The sequence below is a fragment of the Staurois parvus genome, unplaced genomic scaffold, assembly GCF_062004578.1.
Source record: "Staurois parvus isolate SC_StPar_1 unplaced genomic scaffold, SC_StPar_1.0 ptg000291l, whole genome shotgun sequence".
In the NCBI taxonomy this organism is placed as follows: Eukaryota; Metazoa; Chordata; class Amphibia; order Anura; family Ranidae; genus Staurois; species Staurois parvus.
The window spans coordinates 8,911,988-8,933,844 of NW_028318087.1; the positions used below are offsets into that span (position 1 = coordinate 8,911,988).

A 21,857-nucleotide genomic window follows, 5' to 3' on the forward strand; every position below is an offset into this window, starting at 1 on the left:
ACTCTTTATGTCTGGAAGAAAAGAGATTTAATCTCTGAATACGAAAATACTTTTTCACAGTAAGAGCGGTGAAAATGTGGAATAGACTTCCTCAAGAGCTGGTTCTGGCCAGATCAGTAGATTGTTCTAAAAAGGCTTAAATTCTTTTCTAAATGCACATAATATAACTGAATACTAATATTTATAGGTAAAGCTGAATCAGAGAATATCTGATTGCCTCTTGGGGGATCAGGAAGGAATTTTTTTCCCTACTGGAGCAAATAGGATCATGTTTATTGTGTGTTTTTTTGCCTTCCTCTGGATCAACTGTGGGAATAGGATAGTGTATATGAAGGTTTTCTAATTGTGTGTGTGGTTGTTTTGTTTTGTTTTTTTTTTTCATGTTGGTTGAACTGAGCGGACTAGTGTCTTTTTTCAACCAGATTAAATATGTATTTAACCCCAGTTAACATAAAAAAGCAGAACACTGGTAAAATAGGAATAATTAAATAGCAATGTTTAACAGGTTATACAGTCATGAGTAGTAAGCTTCAACTATGTAATTGAAACACCAGCAGCAAGAGGGGGAAGAAAAGGCTTGTTGACTTATCATCTTCGTCCATGCCACCGACACCGCAACAGGGCATGCAGAAAATGATGTAATGTATACTCTGGCATAAATAGATATAAATACCCCAAACCAATAACAATGGCCTTAGAAGAGAAAAACTCTTTAATTAGAGATCGCAACTTGAGTCCTGCGATGTTTAAAGTTCCTGATTATGGTGGTATCCTCTGTCTTCTGCTAGCAAAGCATTGATGAATACTGGTAAATCAATGAACAGATAAACCGTGGTACTGCTCAAAGCAAAGGTCTCCTGGTAACTGAGGTGTAAAGGCTCATGTACACGAGTAACTGCTAAAATCAAATTTAATTGCTTTTGGCATTTTTTGACAAAGCTCCTAAACTCAACTCCATAAAAGCCTCTGTGTCCATGCAGGGGCGGACTGACCATTTGGAAACTCGGGCACTGCCCGAGGGCCCGGGGTCAGTAGGGGGCCCCATGAGATGCCCCTGGTACCTTTTTCATAGGCTTTTTTGAGTCTGGGCAAGGACACAGGGGCCCCATGATCCCCGATTGCCCGGGGGCCCCATGAGTTGTCAGTCCGCCCCTGTGTCCATGTACATGTATAGGCTTTTAGCAGGGTTTAGGAGCTGCCATGCTTAAACCTCCCTCTCCTGAACGCAGAAGAATCGCGTTCAGGATAGGAACGTTTGGACTGGCGGCCATAGGAAAATGCAAAATACGGCACCGTGGTTGCCGTGTTTCGGCACGGTTTTGCCTTGATTTGCATTTTCCCGTGGCCGGCAGTCAGGGTAGGCTCGTGTACATGGAGCCTTAAGGTATCTGTATGCAATATCTCTAGAGTGTTGTCAGAAACAGGTTGGGCATCCACCCACGCACCAAACCCATGGATAGCACGGCCTCCTAGGAACAGAGTTGTTGCCCAGGCTTTTGGCTGTTTGCAGGGAAGTGCAGAGTTACTGCCTTACGGCCTGTCAGTGTGGAAGCAGAGATGTCTGTGTGAAGACCAGACAGTGACAGCCCCGATGCAGAGAAGCTGACGCGGTCCTGGGGTGGCAGTTGGCATCATCCCTGTGCTGAACTGATGTGCAGAGTCTCACAGCAGTAGACCAGCAATCTGTCTCTGGAAAAGAACGGCAGTCCCCCAGTGTTCAGCTCTGAATCCCACGCCAAGAGAGAGAGAGCAAGTCCTTTGCTGTAGAATATATATGCTTTTTCCAGTACCCTTCTCGTTCCCCAGCTCTCTGGTAGTTGTAAATCAAACAGCACTCAGGATGTATTGGCTATAGGACTACAGTTCCAAGATCATTTGCTGTCAAAAGAATTGGATCCACTCTGCTAACAGGAATGTAGCAGCCCCAGTACTGGGCATTAGGAGGGAAAAGGATTAACCATAGTCTCATCTGTAAATGACCCTGAATTACATAGTGATATAGCCAGCACCAAGCTACATAAAACAACGTATTCAGTTTAAAATAGAAATGAAAGGCAAACCATTGTGTATTGAAACCATTACATACATATTTTGTTTTCCTTTTTTAAAAGTAATTACCATCTGTTCTCAGCTCCATAAGAGCGGGGGGAGGAGAAACAGCAGCACACTAATCTTCCCAGTGAAAGGTTGTGCAGATTGGGTGTTTCAGGACAAGTATGATCATTGGAGGAGAGCGCATGGAGTTCCAGCATAGCTAGAGAACTGACCACACTCTGCTCACATGCCTAGTGTGGTCAGTTTAAATAGGAAAGCAGAGGGACTGGCAGGAACACCAGGGATTTCACACAAAGGAAGCAATATAAAGAGAGCAGGATACTTTTTCATACAAGTACATGGTACAGCAGTTACATATCAGGAACATGAAATGTTGGGTTTATACATTCTTTAAGGGCAAGAAGAGAAATGATGTGGAAGGGAGCCTGAAACTCCATGTATTGGCTCAAAAAGGGAACCCGTATTTTTCAAAATGTTATATTCTTTTAGTCTTAGCTGCAATTGTAAAAATGTGTACGAAACCATTACAGATTCCTTTTTAATTCCTTTTATTTTAAGAGCAATAATGATATGCAAAGGTTATTATTCCCCAAAAACCAGTTAGTCCGCAGTAAGCAGATCACTTAAATATTAATTCTGATCAAGTTTTATTGATTATTGCAGCTCTTGTCTGTCCCATTTGCCTTCCCAAGCCTATATTCTTTAATACTGGACACATGATATACTGCAGTGCAATGACACTGCTAGAGGCATGACTGAAAAATACTTTAGCAAAGATAGATAAATGTGAATAAAAGGGAAGATCTACTGGAAATTAAAGTAGAACTATGGGTAGTGTGTCTATAGCATTAATAGAGCAGTTGTTGTTTTTATGAGTCACCCATGTAACATAATTCTATTATCTGTTGATCCTGCCAGTAGTAGTGTGTTGTTCCACTTCCTTTACCAGGGTGACAACCCTGTTTGACAGTGTTATCACCCTGTGGATAGGATAAGCTTGCCATACACATAAAGGTGATTTTATTTAACTTATCCAAATCCCTGGCACCCTTTTGCTGGACAGCTTGGTCTACATGTAAATGTGTTCAATAATATAAATAAAGGCATATAAGAAATAATAAAGAAACTCATATACTGACTACTATCATCAGAGGTATTAACACCATATAGTTACAAGATATTTTTTTCAATATAGTGGACCTTAATTTTTTTATGACATTCAGTAGGTACTGAACTCACAGGTCCCTAAAAAAAAGTATGAAAGTTATTGCTAAAGGACAAATGCATTTCAATTTCCACTTTGTATTAAAAAGGAATACATAGTGTGTATTTATTTGATTTATCTGAAATGTCTTGCTTATGTTAGGCTCCTTGTAGTGTAGCAATGAGGGAAAAGCAAAACCTCCAGAGTTAAAATTATCTCTGATCAAAAATAGAAGCAAAGTAATATTGCCCGGAGTCACTGTCCAAACGTTTGGCCACAGGATCCATCTTGTAATGGAGGAGCTGACGGGAATGTAGTGTCACAGTCAGACACTTAGAAGGAAGAAAAACATCAGAAGAATTCATAGGACGTTTGTTCTCATACGACTGCTACGCAGAGGTTACAAGGTACAAACCTCATAACATAAAATTCAGCATATTCTGTGATACAAATTATATGATCATTGTTGCTACCAAAATACATGTATAACACACAGATATATAGAACATCTCGTAATAAAATGTCATGTTTATTTCAGGCATACAATGTCACACAGATGATGTAAATATACCACTTTTATAACACAATACTATATTTTATAAATAATGCATCACAGGGAAATAATAAAAACTTTATAAATTTCTCCTTTTCTAAGAGATGTAACAAGCTACTGTTTCAAAAACAGATTAACATGGATTTTAGTAATATACTTTTTATAATTAAGTACATATATATTTATAGTAGCAGATACTTAATATTTAAGTCATTGATATTAATAGTAAGTCATGTAACATTTTACATTTATACTGACCTTTGGCCATAGGTACATTGTAGCGGCTGACAAAAAGCTTTCATGTTGGTATCAATGCTGTTTATTGGCAGTTTATCATGGATACAAAGTGATGAGACGTAGATTAATTTAAGGATCGGTAATATAATCCTGCACAGAATATTCATTACCACAAGACCTTATATTGACAAAATCACAGAGAATATTTACAAGATTATTATACTTTGTGTAGATTAAGAAAAAGGGAAACGTTTAGGTAGAGACACTCAATTCTCATAATTAAAGGTCATATTTATAATAAAAAATGTTGAATCTGGCATATTCCTAAAACATGACTTTACTACATTCTCTTCTGCTACTTGTGGTAGTCATACCATTGGGGGGTAAACAGCTAAAGATCTTTGTTTACAATCCTCAATTGCTTTGTGTTGAATGCACACAATGGGTGATTAGAATCGAAGAAGATGAGACGTCCATAGTCAATCTCCCTAGCATATTTGACACCCATTGTAGATGATTTTTTATCCCTCCTTTATACAACAAACTATTTTCAGTCATTATGAAATATAATAAGAACACTAAAAATAATACTAATAGAACCTAAAAATAAACTGAAATTTACCTGAGAGCAAGATTAGGGTACCTCCACTGGATCACTACCACTGGCTCTGCCAAGACTACGCAGGCATGGTTGGACATTAGCGTAATCAGTCTTACAGTTCCTGCACAAATCCACTGAAGTGCGAGCTCTTGCACCCTATACCTGTGTGGAGTGGGTCCACTGCTCTTGGCACACCTCTGTCCATAGTAACCATTGGTAAATGATTATTAAAATGAATGGTTAATCAGCTGAAAATTGTAAATGTAAATGGAGTTTGTGTTGGTAAATTTAGTAATATTGGCCATATTAGAGATAAGGCTAATGTTGCTGAGACCTGGATTTACCATCACAGAATCCAGATATTGGGTGATGACAGCACAAGGGCAAACATGCAAACAAATGCAGATTGTGAATGTCTGTTATACAAATGGCTAACCTTCCAATGGGCATTTGGTTTTAAAATGTTTCAGATGAATGCAAAATCAATTATTTGCTGCTTTATGCTTTATAAATATGCATCTTGGTACACACGTATACGTCTATGCATACACGTTTGCTAAAATAAGAGGATATAACAAAGGGAACCTGAAGTAGTCATGGGAACACAACACATTGCCATGTTCTTAGCAATGTCAAAATTAATTCTAAAGGGAATTAGAGATTTTTTAGGGATGTTGTTTGGAATCTGCTAGGAGGAAATACTAGGGCTAACTGCTAGAGACCACTGAGAGGCTGACATGGAGTCATATGCAGAAACCATGTCACATCCCCAATGGAAATTGGTCACTGGAGGCTCGAAGCAATGGATAGTCAAAGAGTAAACTCTGGTAACAGCTCCCCAACTATCTAGTTAAAATAGGGGTTTGCTTATGGGCCATGGTCTGCAGGCATAAAAATATGTCTAGCATAAAATTTCTGGCATTTTCCAATGCCCAAGATGCCGCAGATGGGCTGTACAGCTGCCCACTAAAGTGGAAAGTCTGTATGCCCCTGTAACCATGTAAATGCTAACATTTCTGTGCATGCAAAGCCTGCATTTGGGAAATAGGTTTATATGCGTATGCTCAGGTTAACACTGAGCATGAGAAAACACCAGGAATTTTATGATAGGCATATTTTATGGCCTTTTGCAGTCAGGTACCAGAGGCCATGCAATATAAACTCCTGTATACTCCCTCCAGTCTGCAAAACACAGGTGCTGCATACATTCGCTCATAGACATGATGGACTGTGTGTGGCTGTACTTGGGTACACATTGGTGCTTGTGTAAACACTCCAATAGGGTATGGCATATTAAAAATGTACTAGCATATAGCCAAGTACACCCATGCACAGGGACTTGTTTTAAAAGGTGCATTTCTGGGGCTGCCATCCTCATCTTTGGTTACCTATTTAGTGACCCCCAAATAAGTATGCAAGTCATGGATCCTAACCTTACACCGTGCATACCAGTTCCAGGTAAGATACTTGTAACAAAGAAAGGAGGAGGATGGTGGTTTTAAAACAGTAGGCAGTAATAGCTCCCATATTTATATTTTGTTAGATTCCCTTGGATTAAAACCATTCATTATTCTTAATACTCTCTTAGGATGGCTGATGTCAAGTCTCACTATGAGCCCTTACCTGTCCATGACCTGCAGCGACTTCTCTGGAGTCACAGATCATCCACAGGACATGTCAACCAAGTATGGCCAAAACTGTACCTGGGAAATGCGTAAGCAGACTGAGCATTCATTTGGGTCCTTTGGCATCCTTTCTGCATATTGTCACTGTAAAAGTTTGAAGTGTGATGTCAAATGTGTGCTTTCAAATCAAAATGTTTTGTATGTCTCTTGTTATGACTGAACAAAGATTTAATTTGCATATTCACTTATTTAAATCTGTTGCTGCTTTGATATTACTAGTGCATGCTATATGTGCATATACAGTCATGGCCGAAATTGTTGGCACCCTTGATATTTCTCCAGGAAATCATGTATTTCTCACGAAACGTATTGCATTAACACATGTTTTGCTATACACATGTTTATTCCCTTTGTGTGTATTGGGACAAAACAAAAAAAGGGAGGAAAGAAAGCAAATTCGACATAATGTCACACAAACCTCCAAAAATGGGCTGGACAAAAGTATTGGCACCCTTTCACAACTGCGGATAAATAAGAATGTTACAAGCATGTGATGCTCCTGTAAACTCACCTGGGGCAAGTAACAGGTGTGGGCAATATAGAAATCACACCTGAAAGCAGATAAAAAGGAGAGACGTTCACTTAACCTTTGCATTGTGTGTCTGTCTGTGCCACACTAAGCATGGACAACAGAAAGAGGAGACGAGAACTGTCTGAGGACCTGAGAACCAAAATTGTGGCAAAATATCAACAATCTCAAGGTTACAAGTCCATCTCCAGAGAACTAGATTTGCCTTTGTCCACAGTGCGCAACATTATCAAGAAGTTTGCAACCCATGGCACTGTAGCTAATCTCCCTGGTCGTGGACGGATGAGGAAAATTGATGAAAGATTGCAACGCAGAATAGTCCGGATGGTGGATAAGCAGCCCCAAACATGTTCCAAAGACATTCAAGCTGTCCTGCAGGCTCAGGGAGCATCAGTGTCAGCGCGAACTATCCGTCGACATTTAAATGAAATGAAACGCTATGGCAGGAGACCCAGGAGGACCCCACTGCTGACACAGAGACATAAAAAAGCAAGACTACAGTTTGCCAAAATGTACTTGAGTAAGCCAAAAGCCTTCTGGGAAAACGTCTTGTGGACAGATGAGACCAAGATAGAGCTTTTCGGTAAAGCACATCATTCTACTGTTTACCGAAAACGGAATGAGGCCTACAAAGAACAAAACACAGTACCTACGGTAAAATATGGTGGAGGTTCAATGATGTTTTGGGGTTGTTTTGCTGCCTCTGGCACTGGGTGCCTTGACTGTGTGCAAGGCATCATGAAATCTGAGGATTACCAAAGGATTTTGGGTCGCACTGTAGGGCCCAGTGTCAGAAAGCTGGGTTTGCGTCCAAGATCCTGGGTCTTCCAGCAGGACAATGACCCCAAACATACGTCAAAAAGCACTCAGAAATGGATGGCAAAGAAGCGCTGGAGAGTTCTGAAGTGGCCAGCAATGAGCCCAGATCTAAATCCCATTGAACACCTGTGGAGAGATCTTAAAATTGCTGTTGGGAAAAGGTGTCCTTCCAATAAGAGAGACCTGGAGCTGTTTGCAAAGGAAGAGTGGTCCAAAATTCCGGGTGAGAGGTGTCAGAAGCTTATTGATGGTTATAGGAAGCGACTGATTTCAGTTATGTTTTCCAAAGGGTGTGCAACCAAATATTAAGTTAAGGGTGCCAATACTTTTGTCCAGCCCATTTTTGGGGTTTTGTGTGACATTATGTCATATTTGCTTTTCTGCCTCTGTTTTATATTTGTTCCAATACATACAAAGGGAATAAACATGTGTATAGCAAAACATGTGTTAATGCAATACCTTTTTTGTGTGAAATACTTGATTTTCAGGAAAAATATCAAGGGTGCCAACAATTTCGGCCATGACTGTAATATAATATAATAATTATTATTTCAAGAGCTTTAACATAAGGGAAAGACAACCAAATTTAAAGAATGCATGTAAAAATGTACTGCATAGAGCAAGACCTATATTTGGCAAGTTGGGCTTGGCTGGGGCGGAAGGTGTCTTGACCCTCCTCTGAGCCATTGGGACTGTATAATACTGCACAACTTTCTATAGACCCCAATGGAAATAGCTTTCAACCCTAAGACTTGCAAATAAATGGCTTGTACATTAAGGCCAAACTATACATACACTATACAGCATGGGGTTGTGGGTTCAGAGGAAGATCATCCCCCTGGTACAGTAGAGTAGGCTGCCATTCTCATACTGGGTCACCTGCTGATCTAAGTCAAAAGGTCTATAGCTAAAATGGGAATATGTATCTAGCGTTGTTAGCCTTCATTTGTTTGAAAATACACTTATCCATTAAAAAATATGCATGTTTTCTCACTCATATTTGTCGCTCTGTGTGCAGTATTGAAGTTGTGAGCCTTTCCTTGGATAAAGAATTATTCTGAGAGTAATGCTAATGAACTCTCTTCACTAATTTCCCCATTCTCCTGCTTCCCGCGTCTGTTTCCAAAATTCCTATTATTATTTACCCAGCATATAATCAAGCATGCTTTCACTTTGTTGGTATTTTTAAGCATAAATATAATGTTGTATTAGTTATATTTAGATAGCACGCAGTCCTATTTACTCAGGAAAGTTAAAAAGATTCTCCATCCCTTTTATTGCAAAGTGCTGTATGTTTTGCATAAATTTCTCTATGTATCCGTAAACCTTAATGGGGGTACTCAATGTTTTTTCTATCAGACAGCGATCTCATGACTATGATGTAGTAGAATATACTGCCAGCAGTAAGCTATGGGGAAATAGTGATTAGGGTGGGGGTGCAACTATTGAAATAAGGGCTTCAGTATCAAATTTGTTTGCAAGGCATTGTAGCACCTTGCTTCTTTATGAGTCCCAGGCACTTTGTCATTGGATCTGATATGACATCACATGACAAGGGACAGGGGATGCCTTGAGAAGTGTTCTTGACCACTGATTTTAATCAGCACATCCATTCCACACCTTCTGCTTTGTGATGAGTTTATAGGTGGGCAATAAAGGTGGTGCTCAAATCCACCTTGACCCCACTCCCTGGGAAGCAGGGCCTTTTTATATAAGAAGAGGCATTGGCAGAGCTTTTATTAGCTTTCTTGAAGCCTATAAAGTACCATGTAGTTCCAATAAGATCTGTGTTTATTATTCCCAAGCTGGAAGTGAAGGCTCGTTGAAAGCCTGCTAGCACTCAGTTTAATGTTATAGCACCTCTATTAAAATCTGTGTTTAACATCCTCAAATTAAAGCTGAAGGTTACTTGAATGATTAATTCCAGACAGACCACTATCTACACAGAAAAAAATACATATATATGAGCTGTATTACCTGTGAAAGGATTTGTATGTCTGTCCATTCAGATAGGATATTTACACAGCTCTGCCACACAGCCCTGTCTGGCAGGGAGGAGACCTAATTTGTTATTGCTGCAATTAAACTGCACCTGTGCTCAGACTATGGAAATTAAAGATTTACGTATTCTTAGCATGTAGTAAAATATGTATAAAGAAACTCTCACTCATCTCTTTATTTGCTTGCTTGTAATGTGAAGTCCTTCATTCTCAAAGATCCTGAAAGATCACAACAAAGACAGTAAAGTTGGTTCCTGTGTGCAGAATCCCTGGTTCTACCATGTACAGTCAAGTGCATGGCTTTATGAGGCTGTACTCGGGTAAACACTGATGGCTTCTGCATTGGTACTTAGCTGTGCATGCATACATGGACCTTCTCCCCAAATGCAAAAGTGGCGCTTGGGGAGAAGCACCTTACATGCATGGGTAAGTGCCAACGCAAAAGCCATTGGCATTTACCTGAGCATGGCTGCATACAGCCATTCACTTTCACTTGTATTGGCAGCTGTATGCAGCACGTCTGGCATCTCAGGCTCCAGAAGGAGCCATCAATTTTATGCCTCAACACTCAGGAGCTGGTAAGCATCTGTATGTATGGGCCTTAACAAATAACAATTCTATGCTCACATTAAAGTGGCTGCTGGGTAATGCTCATCACCAGTGGTTGCCCTGACCTTGCAAGCCTCACAAAACCTTTGACACTCTGGGTTCAAACATATTTCAGTAGTAGAGAATAATAATACAAGAGACACAATTCTTAGTAGCACCTCTATATTAGACTTGTTCAAAAGAGTAGGCCACAGGAATAATGGGTTTAAAGTGCACAACCCAAGTTAAAGCATAAAAGCCAAACACTAGTATATTATAAACAATCAATTAGCAATGTTTAACAGATTATACAGACATGAGAAGTAAGCTTGAACTATTTAATTGCAACACTGGCAGTAAGATGGGGAAGAGAAGTATGCAGAATAAAATGTAAATGTATACTCTGGCATAAATATACACTATATTGCCAAAAGTATTGGGACACCCCTCCAAATCATTGGATTCAGGTGTTCCAATCACCTCCATGGCCACAGGTATATAAAATCAAGCAGCAAACACAAATGCTCCTGCACTTGGGGATGGACTCAATGCAGGCTACAACCACATTAAGAATGTCCTGGAACATGCACACCTTGCTGCCCTCAAATAGACCGGGGGAATCCAAATATACTGAATGAGGAAAGAACAAACAGAGGGCGCACAGGCCTAGTGCATTACCATAAAAAATGTTTAATAAGAAATAAAGTAGGTGCTGTACTCACAAACAACAATAAAGTCAAGGCACATCATAAAAGAACAACTGGGTCAACACTGCGCTGAGTAACAGTCCGCAATAGGGAGTGTAGACATCCAATAGCTGACGCGTTTCGAGGACTTGCCTCTTCCTCAGCCAAAAAAAATAAGCACCTAGGCATGCGAACTGCTTCTACAAACATTTGTGAAAGAATGGGTCGCTCTCAGGAGCTCAGTGAATTCAAGCGTGGTACCGTGATAGGTTGCCACCTGTGCAATAAGTCCATCTGTGAAATTTTCTTGCTACTAAATATTCCACGGTCAACTGTTAGTGGTTATAACAAAGTGGAAGCAACTGGGCACAACAGGCCATGTAAAATGATAGAGCAGGGTCAGCACATGCTGAAGCGCACAGTGCACAGAAGTCGCCAAAGTCAATGTCTGTAGAGTCAATAGCTAAAGACCTCCAAACTTTGTGTGGCCTTCAGCTTAGCACAACAACAGTGCATAGAGAGCTTCAAGGAATGGGTTTCCATGGCCGAGCAGCTGCATCCAAGCCTTACACTTCACCAAGTGCAATGCAAAGCTTCGGATGCAGTGGTGGCCTCTAGAGCAGTTGAATACGTATTCTCTGGAGTGACAAATCACGCTTCTCTGTCTGGCAATCCGATAGAGCTGTCTGGGTGGTTGGAGATTGCCAAGAGAACAGTACTTTCCTGACTTCATTGTGCCAAGTGTAAAGTTTGGTGGAGGGGGGATTATGGTGTGGGGTTGTCTTTCAGGGGTTGGGCTTGGCCCCTTAGTTCCAGTGGAGGCAACTCTTAAGGTGCCAGCATATCAAGACAATTTCATGCTCCCAACTTTGTGGGAACAGTTTGGGGATGGCCCCCTCCTGTTGCAACATGACTGAGCACCAGTGAACAAAGCAAGGTCAATAAAGACATGGATGAGTGAGTTTGAGGTTAAGAACTTGACTGGCCTGCACAGAGTCCTGACCTCAACCCGATAGAACACTTTTGGGATGAATTAGAGCGGAGATGGCGAGCCAGGCCTTCTTGTCCGACATCAGTGCCTGACCTCACAAATGCACTTCTGGAGGAATGTTCAAACATCCCATAGACACACTCCTAAACCTTGTGGACAGCCTTCCCAGAAAAGTTGAAGCTGTTATAGCTGCAAAGGGTGGGCCAACTCAATGGTGAACCCTACGGACTAAGACTGGGATGCTATTAAAGTTCATGTGCGTGTAAAGGCAGGCGGCCCAATACTTTTTGCCTTCGTAGTGTATGTAGGTACCCTGGTTTGAGTAACAATGGCCTTAGAAAGGAAGATTGCAGCTTTAGTCCAGCGATGTTAAAAGTTCCTGATATGGTGGTATCCACTGTTAAACAGATAGGCTGTGTTACTGCTCAAAGCAAAGGTCTCCTGGTGACTGAGGAGTAAAAGTGTTTACATGCAGTCTGCTGTCTCTAGAGTCATGACTAGAGATGAGCGAATTATTCAAAAATTCGGTTCGGCCGATTCGCCGAATTCGCCGATTAAATTTTCTTCGTGCCGAATATATTCGCTGCGAATTTAACTTATAAAAAGGGTGTTTCTAGGCTTCAGAGAGCCTTTATATTAGTGCAGAACACTGTACCTTTAATTTAAATGCCCTTGGAGTCTGCTGGGGAAGAGAAATAATACTGTCAGTCAGTATGACATGCAGATGAGTGCCGTCGATCTTAGAATCACCGCACACTTCACTCATTTGGGCAGTCACGGGGCCAAAACCAGAGTGTGGAGCCACAGTGTGGCGGTGGAGGCAGCAGCAATGGGAGGCCAAACAGCACCCTATGACAAAATGGAACCCACCAGCAGTGTGAGGAGACCTGAAAGTGGCACATGGCAGAGTGTGGCGATGGAGACAGCAGCAATGGGAGGCCGTACAGGGACCCATGACACACTCTGGACCTGGCAGCAGCATGAGGAGGCGGTACAGGGGCCCATGACAGATTACGGGCCTGGCAGCAGCATGAGGAGTCGGTACGGGGGCCCATGGCAGATTACGGGCCTGGCAGCAGCATGAGGAGGCGGTACAGGGGCCCATGGCAGAGTGGTGGAGCGTAAGCAGCTAAAATTGAAGGCCATACAGAGGCCTATGTTAAAAAGTCCCCCCAGCAGCAGTGTGGGGAGACGACTATCAAGAGTCCAATGGCAGAGTGGCGGAGCAGAAGCAGCTTCAATTGAAGGCCATACACAGGCCTAGGTTAAAAAGCGGAAGCCGTCAGCAGCGTGAGCAGACGACAGAGACACATGGCGCAGGGTGGCGGTGGATGCAGCAGTATTCGGAAGCCAAACACAGGCCTCGGTTAAAAAGCGGAAGCCGTCAGCAGCGTGAGCAGACGACAGAGGCACATGGCGCAGGGTGGCGGTGGAGGCAGCAGCAATGGAAGGCCATACAGCACCCTATCACAAAATGGAACCCACCAACAGTGTAAGGAGACCTGAAAGTGGCACATGGCGCAGGGTGGCGGTGGAGGAGGCAGTATTCGGAAGACATACACAGGACTAGTTTAAAAAGCGGAAGCCGTCAGCAGCGTGAGCAGACGACAGAGGCACATGGCGCAGGGTGGCGGTGGAGGCAGCAGTATTCGGAAGCCATACACAGGCCTAGGTTAAAAAGCGGAAGCCGTCAGCAGCGTGAGCAGACGACAGAGACACATGGCGCAGGGTGGCGGTGGATGCAGCAGTATTCGGAAGCCAAACACAGGCCTCGGTTAAAAAGCGGAAGCCGTCAGCAGCGTGAGCAGACGACAGAGGCACATGGCGCAGGGTGGCGGTGGAGGCAGCAGCAATGGAAGGCCATACAGCACCCTATCACAAAATGGAACCCACCAACAGTGTAAGGAGACCTGAAAGTGGCACATGGCGCAGGATGGCGGTGGAGGCAGCAGTATTCGGAAGCCATACACAGGCCTAGGTTAAAAAGCGGAAGCCGTGAGCAGACGACAGAGACACATGGCGCAGGGTGGCGGTGGATGCAGCAGTATTCGGAAGCCAAACACAGGCCTCGGTTAAAAAGCGGAAGCCGTCAGCAGCGTGAGCAGACGACAGAGGCACATGGCGCAGGGTGGCGGTGGAGGCAGCAGCAATGGAAGGCCATACAGCACCCTATCACAAAATGGAACCCACCAACAGTGTAAGGAGACCTGAAAGTGGCACATGGCGCAGGGTGGCGGTGGAGGCAGCAGTATTCGGAAGCCATACACAGGCCTAGGTTAAAAAGCGGAAGCCGTCAGCAGCGTGAGCAGACGACAGAGACACATGGCGTAGGGTGGCGGTGGATGCAGCAGTATTCGGAAGCCAAACACAGGCCTCGGTTAAAAAGCGGAAGCCGTCAGCAGCGTGAGCAGACGACAGAGGCACATGGCGCAGGGTGGCGGTGGAGGCAGCAGCAATGGAAGGCCATACAGCACCCTATCACAAAATGGAACCCACCAACAGTGTAAGGAGACCTGAAAGTGGCACATGGCGCAGGGTGGCGGTGGAGGCAGCAGTATTCGGAAGCCATACACAGGCCTAGGTTAAAAAGCGGAAGCCGTCAGCAGCGTGAGCAGACGACAGAGACACATGGCGCAGGGTGGCGGTGGATGCAGCAGTATTCAGAAGCCAAACACAGGCCTCGGTTAAAAAGCGGAAGCCGTCAGCAGCGTGAGCAGACGACAGAGGCACATGGCGCAGGGTGGCGGTGGAGGCAGCAGCAATGGAAGGCCATACAGCACCCTATCACAAAATGGAACCCACCAACAGTGTAAGGAGACCTGAAAGTGGCACATGGCGCAGGATGGCGGTGGAGGCAGCAGTATTCGGAAGCCATACACAGGCCTAGGTTAAAAAGCGGAAGCCGTCAGCAGCGTGAGCAGACGACAGAAACACATGGCGCAGGGTGGCAGTGGATGCAGCAGTATTCGGAAGCAAAACACAGGCCTCGGTTAAAAAGCGGAAGCCGTCAGCAGCGTGAGCAGACGACAGAGGCACATGGCGCAGGGTGGCGGTGGAGGCAGCAGCAATGGAAGGCCATACAGCACCCTATCACAAAATGGAACCCACCAACAGTGTAAGGAGACCTGAAAGTGGCACATGGCGCAGGGTGGCGGTGGAGGCAGCAGTATTCGGAAGCCATACACAGGCCTAGGTTAAAAAGCGGAAGCCGTCAGCAGCGTGAGCAGACGACAGAGACACATGGCGCAGGGTGGCGGTGGATGCAGCAGTATTCGGAAGCCAAACACAGGCCTCGGTTAAAAAGCGGAAGCCGTCAGCAGCGTGAGCAGATGACAGAGGCACATGGCGCAGGGTGGCGGTGGAGGCAGCAGCAATGGAAGGCCATACAGCACCCTATCACAAAATGGAACCCACCAACAGTGTAAGGAGACCTGAAAGTGGCACATGGCGCAGGATGGCGGTGGAGGCAGCAGTATTCGGAAGCCATACACAGGCCTAGGTTAAAAAGCGGAAGCCGTCAGCAGCGTGAGCAGACGACAGAGACACATGGCGCAGGGTGGCGGTGAATGCAGCAGTATTCGGAAGCCAAACACAGGCCTCGGTTAAAAAGCGGAAGCCGTCAGCAGCGTGAGCAGACGACAGAGGCACATGGCGCAGGGTGGCGGTGGAGGCAGCAGCAATGGAAGGCCATACAGCACCCTATCACAAAATGGAACCCACCAACAGTGTAAGGAGACCTGAAAGTGGCACATGGCGCAGGATGGCGGTGGAGGCAGCAGTATTCGGAAGCCATACACAGGCCTAGGTTAAAAAGCGGAAGCCGTCAGCAGCGTGAGCAGACGACAGAGACACATGGCGCAGGGTGGCGGTGGATGCAGCAGTATTCGGAAGCCAAACACAGGCCTCGGTTAAAAAGCGGAAGCCGTCAGCAGCGTGAGCAGATGACAGAGGCACATGGCGCAGGGTGGCGGTGGAGGCAGCAGCAATGGAAGGCCATACAGCACCCTATCACAAAATGGAACCCACCAACAGTGTAAGGAGACCTGAAAGTGGCACATGGCGCAGGGTGGCGGTGGAGGCAGCAGTATTCGGAAGCCATACACAGGCCTAGGTTAAAAAGCGGAAGCCGTCAGCAGCGTGAGCAGACGACAGAGACACATGGCGCAGGGTGGCGGTGGATGCAGCAGTATTCGGAAGCCAAACACAGGCCTCGGTTAAAAAGCGGAAGCCGTCAGCAGCGTGAGCAGACGACAGAGGCACATGGCGCAGGGTGGCGGTGGAGGCAGCAGCAATGGAAGGCCATACAGCACCCTATCACAAAATGGAACCCACCAACAGTGTAAGGAGACCTGAAAGTGGCACATGGCGCAGGATGGCGGTGGAGGCAGCAGTATTCGGAAGCCATACACAGGCCTAGGTTAAAAAGCGGAAGCCGTGAGCAGACGACAGAGACACATGGCGCAGGGTGGCGGTGGATGCAGCAGTATTCGGAAGCCAAACACAGGCCTCGGTTAAAAAGCGGAAGCCGTCAGCAGCGTGAGCAGACGACAGAGGCACATGGCGCAGGGTGGCGGTGGAGGCAGCAGCAATGGAAGGCCATACAGCACCCTATCACAAAATGGAACCCACCAACAGTGTAAGGAGACCTGAAAGTGGCACATGGCGCAGGGTGGCGGTGGAGGCAGCAGTATTCGGAAGCCATACACAGGCCTAGGTTAAAAAGCGGAAGCCGTCAGCAGCGTGAGCAGACGACAGAGACACATGGCGCAGGGTGGCGGTGGATGCAGCAGTATTCGGAAGCCAAACACAGGCCTCGGTTAAAAAGCGGAAGCCGTCAGCAGCGTGAGCAGACGACAGAGGCACATGGCGCAGGGTGGCGGTGGAGGCAGCAGCAATGGAAGGCCATACAGCACCCTATCACAAAATGGAACCCACCAACAGTGTAAGGAGACCTGAAAGTGGCACATGGCGCAGGGTGGCGGTGGAGGCAGCAGTATTCGGAAGCCATACACAGGCCTAGGTTAAAAAGCGGAAGCCGTCAGCAGCGTGAGCAGACGACAGAGACACATGGCGCAGGGTGGCGGTGGATGCAGCAGTATTCAGAAGCCAAACACAGGCCTCGGTTAAAAAGCGGAAGCCGTCAGCAGCGTGAGCAGACGACAGAGGCACATGGCGCAGGGTGGCGGTGGAGGCAGCAGCAATGGAAGGCCATACAGCACCCTATCACAAAATGGAACCCACCAACAGTGTAAGGAGACCTGAAAGTGGCACATGGCGCAGGATGGCGGTGGAGGCAGCAGTATTCGGAAGCCATACACAGGCCTAGGTTAAAAAGCGGAAGCCGTCAGCAGCGTGAGCAGACGACAGAAACACATGGCGCAGGGTGGCGGTGGATGCAGCAGTATTCGGAAGCAAAACACAGGCCTCGGTTAAAAAGCGGAAGCCGTCAGCAGCGTGAGCAGACGACAGAGGCACATGGCGCAGGGTGGCGGTGGAGGCAGCAGCAATGGAAGGCCATACAGCACCCTATCACAAAATGGAACCCACCAACAGTGTAAGGAGACCTGAAAGTGGCACATGGCGCAGGGTGGCGGTGGAGGCAGCAGTATTCGGAAGCCATACACAGGCCTAGGTTAAAAAGCGGAAGCCGTCAGCAGCGTGAGCAGACGACAGAGACACATGGCGCAGGGTGGCGGTGGATGCAGCAGTATTCGGAAGCCAAACACAGGCCTCGGTTAAAAAGCGGAAGCCGTCAGCAGCGTGAGCAGATGACAGAGGCACATGGCGCAGGGTGGCGGTGGAGGCAGCAGCAATGGAAGGCCATACAGCACCCTATCACAAAATGGAACCCACCAACAGTGTAAGGAGACCTGAAAGTGGCACATGGCGCAGGATGGCGGTGGAGGCAGCAGTATTCGGAAGCCATACACAGGCCTAGGTTAAAAAGCGGAAGCCGTCAGCAGCGTGAGCAGACGACAGAGACACATGGCGCAGGGTGGCGGTGAATGCAGCAGTATTCGGAAGCCAAACACAGGCCTCGGTTAAAAAGCGGAAGCCGTCAGCAGCGTGAGCAGACGACAGAGGCACATGGCGCAGGGTGGCGGTGGAGGCAGCAGCAATGGAAGGCCATACAGCACCCTATCACAAAATGGAACCCACCAACAGTGTAAGGAGACCTGAAAGTGGCACATGGCGCAGGATGGCGGTGGAGGCAGCAGTATTCGGAAGCCATACACAGGCCTAGGTTAAAAAGCGGAAGCCGTCAGCAGCGTGAGCAGACGACAGAGACACATGGCGCAGGGTGGCGGTGGATGCAGCAGTATTCGGAAGCCAAACACAGGCCTCGGTTAAAAAGCGGAAGCCGTCAGCAGCGTGAGCAGATGACAGAGGCACATGGCGCAGGGTGGCGGTGGAGGCAGCAGCAATGGAAGGCCATACAGCACCCTATCACAAAATGGAACCCACCAACAGTGTAAGGAGACCTGAAAGTGGCACATGGCGCAGGGTGGCGGTGGAGGCAGCAGTATTCGGAAGCCATACACAGGCCTAGGTTAAAAAGCGGAAGCCGTCAGCAGCGTGAGCAGACGACAGAGACACATGGCGCAGGGTGGCGGTGGATGCAGCAGTATTCGGAAGCCAAACACAGGCCTCGGTTAAAAAGCGGAAGCCGTCAGCAGCGTGAGCAGACGACAGAGGCACATGGCGCAGGGTGGCGGTGGAGGCAGCAGCAATGGAAGGCCATACAGCACCCTATCACAAAATGGAACCCACCAACAGTGTAAGGAGACCTGAAAGTGGCACATGGCGCAGGGTGGCGGTGGAGGCAGCAGTATTCGGAAGCCATTCACAGGCCTAGGTTAAAAAGCGGAAGCCGTCAGCAGCGTGAGCAGACGACAGAGACACATGGCGCAGGGTGGCGGTGGATGCAGCAGTATTCGGAAGCCAAACACAGGCCTCGGTTAAAAAGCGGAAGCCGTCAGCAGCGTGAGCAGACGACAGAGACACATGGCGCAGGGTGGCGGTGGATGCAGCAGTATTCGGAAGCCAAACACAGGCCTCGGTTAAAAAGCGGAAGCCGTCAGCAGCGTGAGCAGACGACAGAGGCACATGGCGCAGGGTGGCGGTGGAGGCAGCAGCAATGGAAGGCCATACAGCACCCTATCACAAAATGGAACCCACCAACAGTGTAAGGAGACCTGAAAGTGGCACATGGCGCAGGGTGGCGGTGGAGGCAGCAGTATTCGGAAGACATACACAGGACTAGTTTAAAAAGCGGAAGCCGTCAGCAGCGTGAGCAGACGACAGAGGCACATGGCGCAGGGTGGCGGTGGAGGCAGCAGTATTCGGAAGCCATACACAGGCCTAGGTTAAAAAGCGGAAGCCGTCAGAAGCGTGAGCAGACGACAGAGGCACATGGCGCAGGGTGGCGGTGGAGGCAGCAGTATTCGGAAGCCATACACAGGCCTAGGCTTAAAACTGGAACCCAGCAGCGTGAGCAGACGACAAAGACGCACATGGCAGAGGATGGATCTGGCAGCAGTATGAGAAGGCGGTACAGGGGCCCGTGGCACAGTGTGGTGATGGGGGCTACAGCAACTGGATGCCAGAAAGTGGCCGATAGGGCTATATACTGCATGGAATTATAAAGTTGTAAAGACAGCGGCCTATAAGGCTATACACACTATAACAATCATGACTTGATTGACCATTGGCCTATAAGGCTATACACAGCATGAATATCATGACTTATTCTGAGAGTGGTTTGGAAGGCTATATACAAAAAGTAATTCATGAGCTGTCCGGACAGCGGACAATAAGTACATATATACAAATCAATTCATCAGCTGTCCAGCCAGCGGCCTCAAAGGCGACACATATAGAAAGCAATTCATGAGCTGTTCAGACAGCGGCATCTAAGGCGACAGATATACAAAGCAATTCCCGAAGTGTTCAGGGAGCGGCCTGAACGGCTAGGTTATTAGGTCAGTTGTGTCAGGAACTGGTGGTTTGAAATCCAGACTAATCCACGCCTGATTCATTTTCACAAACGTGAGTCTCTCCACACTTTGGGTGGACAGTCGTGTCCTCCGCGGAGTTACAATACCTCCTGCCGCACTAAACACGCGCTCCGATGCCACGCTACTGGCCGGGCATGACAGCCTTTCAAGGGCAAATTCAGCTAGTTGGGGCCAAAGGTCAAGTTTCGTTGCCCAGTAGTCAAGGGGATTGTCTACCTCGGTTGGCAGGGTGCTGTCCAAGTAGGCCCAAGCCTGTTGTTTGAGGTCCTGCTCCAGGTCCAACTGATGCTGCTGCTGCTGCGGCTGGTTAGTAGTTTCCTCACTGCGCTGGTGAAGAAAGCTACTCATCATCGACTGCAGACTGAGGCAGCCGCTGCTGGTGGAGCTGCCACTGCTCCTACCACCCCACCCCTCCCCTGCTGCCATGGCAGCGGAACGCGAGCGCACAGGGCCCACAGTGTCTGAGGATGGACGTTGGCGCAGAAAGGCAGAGACCAACTGACTACATAGGTGGTTTTTATAGTACTTTATTTTGGCCTCCCTCTCAGCAGGTGTGAAAAAGGCCACCATTTTTGAACGGTAGCGAGGGTCCAACAAGGTGGACAGCCAAAAGTCATCCCTCTGTCTGATGGTTATTATTCGGCTGTCGCTACGCAAGCAACCGAGCATGCTATGGGCCATTTGTGCCAAGGAATGCGAGGGACTCCCTGCCTCCATCTCCACAGCATACTGCCACGGTGCGTCTGGGTCCTCTGTCTCCTCCTCCTCCTCTACCAGATGCTCCTGCTCCTCCACTCCTGTCCGCTGAGTGGAAAAACCACCCATTTCACTCAATAATTCCTGAGCACCAATGTCCTCCTCTACCTCCTCCTCTTCTTCCTGTCCTGCCCCCACAGGGGTCATGTGGCGTTGAGATCTGTGCGCCACGTCTACCGCACCCTGACCAGCCATTGTTAACAGCATTTGTTCCAGGACGTGCAACAGAGGAATGACGTTGTTCATCCCATAGTCCTGCCGACTCACGAATAGCGTGGCCTCCTCAAAGGGCCTGAGCAAGCGGCAGGTGTCACGCATGAGCTGCCAATGGCTGACATCTAAGTTACACAGGGGAGTACCTTTATCCTCTTGTAACATCAGGAAATCGGTGATGGCCTTTCGCTGTTCGTAAAGGCGGTCTAACATATGTAGGGTTGAATTCCACCTTGTTGCAACGTCGCAGATCAGGCGATGCTGTGGAATTCCGTTCTGCCGCTGCAGCTCAAGGAGGGTGTGCTTTGCGGTGTAGGAATGGCTGAAATGCATGCAAAGTTTACGTGACATTTTAAGGATGTCTTGCAGTGGGATGGTGGATTTTAGGAACCGCTTGACAACCAGATTGAACACGTGAGCCATGCATGGCGCATGGCACAACCTTCCTTGACGCAGAGCAGACACCATGTTCTTTCCGTTGTCGGTCAACATGGTTCCGATTTTCAGTTTGCGCGGAGACAGCCATCTGTCGATTTCTCTGTTCATTACACTCAGAAGCTCCTCCCCTGTGTGACTACGTTCGCCAAGGCATACCAGGTGCAGCACAGCGTGACACCGTTGCGCCCTGCACATGTGATATGCCGGTCGGGTAATGGGACTTGGCACGGGGAAGAGGACACGGCGGAAGAAGAGGTGGTAGAGGCGGACATCTTTGCTGGACCAAGGACGTGCAAACGTGGAGGCAAATGCGGCGTGACCTGTCCAAGTTGCTGGTGCGGCTGTGCCGGCACCACGTTCACCCAGTGGGCCGTAAATGACATGTACTGTCCCTGACCGTAGTTACAGCTCCACACGTCGGCGCTGCCGTGCACTTTGGCAGAGACCGACATGCTCAAAGAATGGCCCACCATCTCTTCTACAT

At 47.3% G+C, this 21,857-nt stretch overlaps 1 protein-coding gene across 2 annotated transcripts in view; it reads left to right on the forward strand.

The window, feature by feature from the left end:
* The first annotated feature begins 3,508 nt into the window (after positions 1–3,508).
* Positions 3,509–21,857, forward strand: part of LOC149458235 (dual specificity protein phosphatase 13B-like) — a 35,159-nt gene continuing 16,810 nt past the window's right edge. The window contains exons 1-2 of one of the 2 annotated variants that reach the window (XM_089682580.1): positions 3,509–3,666; positions 6,239–6,364. In XM_089682580.1, the coding sequence (XP_089538706.1) occupies positions 6,240–6,364 (125 nt within the window). In that variant the 5' untranslated portion in view covers positions 3,509–3,666; position 6,239. The remainder of the gene's footprint in view (positions 3,667–6,238; positions 6,365–21,857) is intronic. The other variant, XM_089682581.1, reaches the window with a different exon arrangement.